General features: G+C 42.1%; 1 protein-coding gene across 1 annotated transcript; it reads left to right on the forward strand.

Annotated features, from left to right (window-relative positions):
* Positions 1 to 3,549: 3,549 nt before the first annotated feature.
* Positions 3,550 to 4,038, forward strand: LOC126095310 (uncharacterized). The gene has a single exon (XM_049910142.1). It carries the CDS (start codon positions 3,550 to 3,552, stop codon positions 4,036 to 4,038), a length of 489 nt encoding a protein of 162 aa, XP_049766099.1.
* Positions 4,039 to 8,788: the final 4,750 nt, after the last annotated feature.

Here is an 8,788-nt window from a genome sequence, read left to right on the forward strand (position 1 = left end):
TCCTCCACGACAGCGCCCGTCCGCACATGGCTATCCACGTGCACAACTTTCTCGCTCAACACAAGGTACCTTTCTTCAACACTCTTCTTATTCTCCAGATTTTCAGTCGGCGGACATCTTTTTCTTCCCGCCTTAAATTCTCCCCGAAAGAGTTGCTCTTCGTAGATGTTGTTGATACCCAACAGCGCATGACTACAGTGCTTCTAGTATTTCCGCAAAAAGCCTCTGTCGACAGATTCCAACCGATATGAGTAGAGTTTTGTAGCTAATGGTGATTACTTTGAAGGCCAGTGAAGTTTTTTTCTCACTATTTTTCCATCATTTTATGAGATAATTCATCGAACTTCTCAGACGCACCTTGTATGTTCTCGTACACAAGTGTAGAGACTGTGTATGATTCGGCTTACAACACTTTGTGCACGAAGGAGGAAGGCAGCTACGAAAAGAATAGATATTATTGGAAATAGTCTGTTACCTGTTTGACGTAGCATACCATTCATTTATTCATTATTTCATTCATCATGATTCATAGATCCAGCTGAAAATATGAATCTTTGGGGATATGGAACAGGCAAGACATACAACAACAAAAGAGAAGGACATCATGGATACTTAATATATATACTATATATATATTATATTAACGATTGCGTAGTGCTATTCAGGTTTCATATTTTTTTTATTTTTTTTTATTTTTTTTTATCAGTCTTCTGACTGGTTAGATTCGGCCCGCCACGAATTTCCCTATTGTGCTAACATCTTCATATCAGAGTAGAACTTGCAACCTACGTCCTCCATTATTTGCTGGATGTATTCCAATCTCTGTCCTCCTCTACAGTTTTTGCCCTATACAGCTCCTTGTAGTACCATGGAAGTCATTCCCTACTGTCTTTGGGGACATGATGTCCTATCATCCTGTCCCTTCTTATTGTTTTCCACATATTTTTCCTCTCCGATTCTGAGCAGAACCTCCTCATTCCTTACCATATCAATCCACCTAATTTTCAAAATTCGTCTATTGCACAACATCTCTAATGCTTCTAATCTTTCCTGATCCCGTTTACCCCCAAGCCATGTTTCATTACCATACAATGCAGTGCTCCGAAAGTACATTTTCAGAAATTTATTCCTCAAATTCAGGCCTATGTTTGATACTAGTAGACTTCTCTTGGCCAGGAATGCCATTTCTGCAAATTCTGAACTCTTTCTGATGTCCTCCTTGCTCCGCCCGTCATTGGTTATTTTTCTGCCTAGGTAGTAGAATTCCTTCACTTCATCTAGTTACTGACCATCAATCCTGATGTTAGGCTTCTCACTGTTTTCGTTTCTGCTACTACATTTTTTCGTCTTTCTTCGATTTTCCCTCAATCCATATTCAATAGTCATTAGACTGTGAATTATATTCATCAGATTATGTAATTCTTCTTCACTTTAATCAGGATAGCAATGCCATCAGCAAATCTTCTCACTGATATCATTGAATTTTGATCCCACTCCTGAACATTTCTGCTATTTCCATAATTGCTTCTTCGATGAACAGATTGAACAGTAGGGGTGAAAGACTACATCCCTGTCTTACACCCCTTTTTAATCCATTGCGTTCTTGGTTGCCCTCTCTTATTACCGCCTCTTGGCTCTTGTACATGTTGAATACTACACAACTCTCCCTACAGCTTTCCCATATTTTTCCCAGAATTTCGAACAACATTCACTATTAAACTTCCCGGCAGTTTAAAACTGTGCGCCGGACCGAGACTCAAATTTGGGACCTTTGCGTTTCCAGGGCAAGTGCTCTACCAACTGGGCTACCCAAGCACGAGGACGTGGCGTGAGTCGTGCTTGGGTAGCCCAGTTAGTAGAGCACTTGTCCGCGAAAGGCAAAGGTCCCGAGTTCGAGTCTCGGTCCGGCACACAGTTTTAAACTGCCAGGAAGTTTCATATCAGCACACACTCCGGTGCAGAGTGAAAATCTCATTCTGGAAACATCCCCCAGGCTGTGGCTAAGCCATGTCTCCGCAGTATCCTTTCTTTCAGGAGTGCTAGGTCTGCAAACTCCCCATGAATCATGAACCTTGCTGTTCGTGGGGAGGCTTGCGCGCCTAAGCGATACAGATAGCCGTACCGTAGGTGCATCCACAACGGAGGGGTATCTGCTGAGAGGCCAGACAAAAGTGTGGTTCCTGAAGAGGGGCAGCAGCCTTTTCAGTAATTACAGGGGTGCCAGTCTGGATGATTGACTGATCTTGCCTTGTAATACAAACCAAAACGGCCTTGCTGTGCTGTTACTGCGAACGGCTGAAAGCAAGGGGAAACTGAAGCCGTAATTTGTCCCGAGGGCATGCAGCTTTACTATATGGTTAAATGATGATGGCGTCCTCTTGGGTAAACTATTCCGTGGGTAAAATAGACCTCCGTCGGATCTCCGGGCGGGGACAACTCAAGAGGACTTTGTTATCAGGAGAAAGAAAACTGGCTTTCTATGGATCGGAGCGTGGAATGTCAGATCCCTTAATAGGGAAGATAGGTTAGATAATTTGAAAAGGGAAATGGATAGGTTAAAGTTAGATACAGTGGGAATTAGTGAAGTTCAGTGGCAGGAGGAACTACACTTATGGTCAGGTGACTACAGGGTTATAAACGCAAAATCAAACTGGGGTAGTGCAGGAGTAGGTTTAATAATGAATAGGAAAGTAGGAATGCGGGTAAGCTACTACAAACGACATAGTGAACGCATTATTGTGGCCAAGATAGATACGAAGCTCCCGCCTACCACAGCAGTACAAGTTTTATATGCCAAATAGCTCCGCAGATGACGAAGAGATTGATGAAATGTATGACGAGATAAAAGAAATTATTCAGATTGTGAAGGGAAACGAGAATTTAATTGTCATGGGTGACTGGAACTCGATAGTAGGAAAAGGAAGAGAAGGAAACGTAGTAAGTGAATATGGAATGGGATTAAGGAATGAAAGAGAAAGCCGCCTGGTAGTATTTTGCACAGAGCGTAACTTAATTATAGATAACACTTGGTTCAAGAATCACAAATGAAGGTTGTATACATGGAAGAAGTCTGGAGATACTGGAAGGTCTCAGATATATTATATAATTGTAAGACAGAGATTCAGGAACCAGGTTGTAAATTGTAAGACATTTCGAGGGGCAGATGTGGACTCTGACCGCAATCTATTGGTTATGAACTGTAGATTAAAACTGAAGAAACTGCAAAAAGGTCGGAATTTGAGGAGATGGGACCTAGATAAACTGAAAGAACCAGAGATTGTAGAGAGCTTCAGGGAGAGCATTATGGGACGATTGACAAGAATGGGGGAAAGAAATACAGAAGAACAAGAATGGGTAGCTTTGAGAGATTAAATAGTGAAGGTAGCAGAAGATCAAGAAGGTAAAAAGAGGAGGGTTGTTAGAAATCCTTGGGTAACAGAAGAGATGTTGAATTCAATTGATGAAAGGAGAAAAAATAAAAATATAGTAAATGAAATAGGCGAAAAGGAATACAAACGTCTCAAAAATGAGATAGACAGGAAGTGCAAAATGGCTAAACAGGGATGGCTAGAGGACAAATGTAAGAATGTAGAGGAGCATATCACTAGGGGTAAGATAGATACTGCCTACAAGAAAATTGAAGAGACCTTTGCAGAGAAGAGAACAACTTGTATGAATATCAAGAGCTCAGATGGAAACCCAGTTCTAAGCAAAGAAGGGAAAGCAGAAAGGTGGAAGGAGTATACAGAGGGTCTATACAAGGGCGATGTTCTTGAGGACAGTGTTATAGAAATGGAAGAGAATGTAGATGAAGATGAAGAGTTTGACAGAGCACTGAAAGACCTAAGTCGAAACAAGGACCCAGGAGTAGACAACATTCCATTAGAACTGCTGATAGCCTTGGGAGATCCAGACCTAACAAAACTCTACCATCTAGTGAGCAAGATGTATGAGACAGGCGAAATAACCTCAGACTTCAAGAAGAATATAATAATTCCAACCCCAAAGAAAGCAGGTGTTGACAAAACTACCATCTAGTGAGCAAGATGTATGAGACAGGCAAAATAACCTCAGACTTCAAGAAGAATATAATAATTCCAACCCCAAAGAAAGCAGGTGTTGACAGATGTGAAAATTACAGAACTATCAGTTTATTAAGCCACTGTTGCAAAATACTTAACACGAATTCTGTACAGGCGAATGGAAAAACTAGTAGAAGCCGACCTCGGGGAAGATCAGTTTGGATTCCGTAGAAATGTTGGAACACGTGAGGCAATACTGACCCTATGACTTATCTTAGAAGCTAGATTAAGGAAAGGCAAACCGACGGTTCTAGCATTTGTAGACTTAGCGATAGCTTTTGACAATATTGATTGGAATACTCTCTTTCATATTCTGAAGGTGGCAGGGGTAAAAGACAGGGAGAGAGAGGATGTTTACAATTTGTACAGAAACCAGATGGCAGTTATAAGAATAGAGGGTCAGGAATGTGAAGCAGTGGTTGGGAAGGGAGTGAGACAGGGTTCTAACCTATCTCCGATGTTATTCAATCTGTATATTGAGCAAGCAGTAAAGGAAACAAAAGAAAAATTCGGAGTAGGAATTAAAATCCATGGAGAAGAAATAAAAACTTTGAGGTTCGCCGATGACATTGTAATTCTGTCAGACTGCACAGGACCTGGAAGAGCAGCTAAACGGAACGGACAGTGTCTTGAAAGGAGGATATAAGATTAATATCAACGGAAGCAAAACGAGGATAATGGAATGTAGTCGAATTAAATCGGGTGATGCTGTGGGAATTAGATTAAGAGTTTTGCTATTTGGGGAGCAAAATAACTGAGGATGGTCGAAGTAGAGAGGATATATAGTGTAGACTGGCAATGGCAAGGAAAGTGTTTCTGAAGAAGAAAAATTTGTTAACATCGAGTATAGATTTAAGTGTCAGGAAGTCGTTTCTGAAAGTATTGGATGGAGTGTAGCCATGTATGGATGTGAAACGTGGACGATAAATAGTTTGGACAAGAAGAGAATACAAGCTTTCGAAATGTGGTGCTACAGAAGAGTAGCCATGGATGTGAAACGTGGACGATAAATAGTTTGGACAAGAAGATAATACAAGCTTTCGAAATGTGGTGCTACAGAAGAATGCTGAAGATTAGATGGGTAAATCACATAACTAATGAGGAGATATTGAATAGAATTGGAGAGAAGAGAAATTTGTGGCACAACTTGCCGAGGAGAAGGGATCGGTTGGTGGGGCATATTATGAGGTATCCAGGGATCACCAATTTTTTATTGGAGGGCAGCGTGCAGGGTAGAAATCGTAGAGGGAGACCAAGAGATGAATATACTAAACAGATTCAAAAGGATGTAGGTTGCAGTAGATACTGGGAGATGAAGAAGCTTGCACATGATAGGGTAGATGGAGAGCTGCATCAAACCAGTCTCAGGACTGAAGATCACAACAACAACAGTTCTGGAACATTCACAGGAGAGCTTCTGTAACGTTTGGAAGGTAGGAGACGATGCACTGGCAGAAGTAAAGCTGTGAACGGGGCGTGAGTCGTGCTTAGGTAGCTGAGATGGTAGAGCATTTGCCCGCGAAAGGCAAAGGTCCCGAGTTCGAGTCTCGGTCCGGTACACAGTTTTAATCTGCCAGGAAGTTTCATATCAGAGCACACTCTGCTGCAGAGTGGAAATCTCATTCTGGAAACTTTCACTATTTTCGAACGCTTTCTCCAAGCCGACATATCCTAAAACATATCTTGGTTTTTCTTTAGCCTTGCTTCCATTATCAATCGCAACGTCAGAACTGCCTTTCTGGTGTCTTTACCTTTTCTAAAGCCAAAATGGTCGTCATATAACACATCCTCCATTTTCCTTACCATTCTTCTGTATATTATTCTCGTCAGCAACTTGGATGCATAAGCTGTTAAGCTGATTGTGCGATAGTTCTCACACTTGTCGACTCTTGCAATCTTTGGAATTGTGTGGATGTTTTTTTTCCCGAAAGTCAGATCGAACGTCGCCAGACTCACACATTCTACACACCAACGTGAATAGTCGTTTTGTTGCCAACTCGTCCAATGATCTTAGAAATTCTGATGGTTTATTATCTATACCTTCTGTCTGATCTGAATCTCCAAAGCTCTCTTGTATTCTGATTCTAATACTGGATCTCCTACCTCTTCTAAATCGGCTCCTGTTCCTTCTTGCATCACATCAGACAAATCTTTCCCCACATAGTGGTCTTCAGTGTACTCTTTCCACCTACCCGCTATCTCCTCTACATTTAATAGTGTAACTCCCACTACGCTCTTAATGTTACCAGACTCGCTTTTAATTTCAAAATGATTATTTTGACTTTCACGTATGTAGAATCAGTCCTTCCGACAACCATTTGTTTTTCGATTTCTTCATATTTTTCGCGGAGCCATTTCGCCTTAGCTTCCCTGGACTTCCTCTTTATTTGATTCCTCAGCGACTTGTATTTCTGTATTCCTGAGTTTCCCTGAACATTTTTGTACTTCCTTCTTTCATGGATCATCTGAAGTATCTCTTGTGTTCCCCATGGCTTCTTGACAACTAACTTTCTTGTACCTTTCCCACTTCTGTGATTGCCCTTTTTATAGACGTCCATTCCTCTTCAACTTTACTGCCTACTGAGCTAGTACTCATTGCTGTACCTATGGTTTTAGAGAACTTCAAGCGTATCACACCATTCGTGAGTACTTCCGTATCCCAGTCCTTTGCATTTTGTTTCTTCCTGACTGATCTCTTACCTTCAGCCTACTCTTCATCACTAATACATTGTGACCTGAGCATATATCTACTCCTGGGTACGTCTTACAGTCCAATATCTGATTTCGGAATCTCTGTCTGACCATGATGTAGTCGAACGGAAATATTTTACAAGTATATCTCCTCCTCTTGTGATCCTTGAGCAGAGTATTAACTATTACTAGCTGAAACCTGTTACAGAACTCAGTTAGGCTTTCTCCTCTCTCATTCCTTTTCCCAAACTCATATTCTCCTGTAACGTTTTCTTCTTCCCCTACAAATGCATTCCAATTCCCCCCCTCCCCCCCCCAATGACTATTAGAGCTTCTTCTCCCTTTACGTACCGTCTTACGCTTTCATTATCCTCAAATACTTTCTATATCTCTTCCTCTTCACCTTGCGAGGTCGGCGTGTATAACTGAACTATCGTTGTCGGTATTTGTTTGCTGTCGATTCTGATAAGAACAGTTCACAGTAAAACACTCTCTGCCCTATCTTCCTATTCACAAGGAATGCTACTCCCGTTGTAACATTTTCTGCTGCTTTTGATATTACACTATACTCATCTGACAGCTTCTGTGGTGTGCATACTGTAAGACCTTCAGTACACACACCATCAGATTACTTGACTTGTCGCTCTAACGAAGTAGGTGAGTGTCAGCAATATGTCTCGTGGTCTTATCGTGGCGTGTTTATCTTCTACCGTTAGGTCAGACGACAGAAACGCCACTTGCACGCTTAGAGTAGCCGATTGACGGTGACCAACATTAAACAGAACTTGATTAATTTTCATACACATTTATTAAAATAATAACAAGCATAAAAATTACTTACCTTGGTTGTGGATGCTATTTACAATTGACAACAATTGACAATCTGAAGTTCCTTTCGTATTGGTACGTTAATCATATTCTCACATATATCTCTGATACTTGACAAAAGTGTCTATACATTTATGTTCATGGCTATGTGCAGGAATATGGAAATCTTATTGGGCGCAGACTGAAACTTGACTATAGACTGGTACAGACAAATGTAGAACTCGTACAGACTGTTGCAGACAAATGCAGACTGACCAATCAGAGGTCTGTATACTCGTTGTAATACCTCGCGCGTTCATGTATCACTGCATGAGTGTGATCCGTGAGGAGAAAGGTTCTGCGTTAGCAGCAATCTCATTGGCTGCGTTACACATTAATATGCGGATTGGAGGAAGCAGAATTTGGTCTGTCTCTATGGCAGCGCCATCTCGTAGTGCGGAGATGGACGAACGCTGCGCCTGCGCTGTTGTGCTTAGCGGGGCGCGCTCTAGTGGGAAAGTTGTGTACGCGCTGACTACGCGGAACTATGTACACAACAGCTTCCACACTGTAAAAATTTGTTGCCTCATCAGTTTTGCTATACAGGGTGTTTCAAACTCGCATAATTGGAAGCAGCTTTTGTCAGAAACCAAATGTACCTGCATACTGACGTCTACCGTCGACTCTAGGCGCCCTTACGTGTTCCCAGCCTTGGGACGACAAGATGCCACCAAACTAGCGGGGTCTACTAAACAGGTGTGCTGCACGTCTCAGTAAAGTGACAGAGTGATTTTCAACAAGGAAACCTTATGAATGAGTATCGCTAAGTGGAGAGAGATGGTTTAGAAGAGAATTAGGAACTGTAATTTTGCTCCACCTATCCCCTTTCATATGGGTAGATGACACACAAGGCACACTCGTACTACAGAATGCCTATACTCTGTCACTTCTCAGGGGCATAACCCATACGAAAGGATGGCTAGTGTTAGCAGAGAGCGTCAGCATATACACTCCTGGAAATGGAAAAAAGAACACATTGACACCGGTGTGTCAGACCCACCATACTTGCTCCGGACACTGCGAGAGGGCTGTACAAGCAATGATCACACGCACGGCCCAGCGGACACACCAGGAACCGCGGTGTTGGCCGTCGAATGGCGCTAGCTGCGCAGCATTTGTGCACCGCCGCCGTCAGTGTCAGCCAGTTT

The sequence above is a fragment of the Schistocerca cancellata genome, chromosome 1 (genome assembly GCF_023864275.1).
Source record: "Schistocerca cancellata isolate TAMUIC-IGC-003103 chromosome 1, iqSchCanc2.1, whole genome shotgun sequence".
In the NCBI taxonomy this organism is placed as follows: Eukaryota; Metazoa; Arthropoda; class Insecta; order Orthoptera; family Acrididae; genus Schistocerca; species Schistocerca cancellata.

What these genes read in the sequence shown, in the direction of transcription:
- LOC126095310 (XM_049910142.1), top strand. Translation starts at nt 3,550, where the DNA reads ATGGCTAAACAGGGATGGCTAGAGGACAAATGTAAGAATGTAGAGGAG.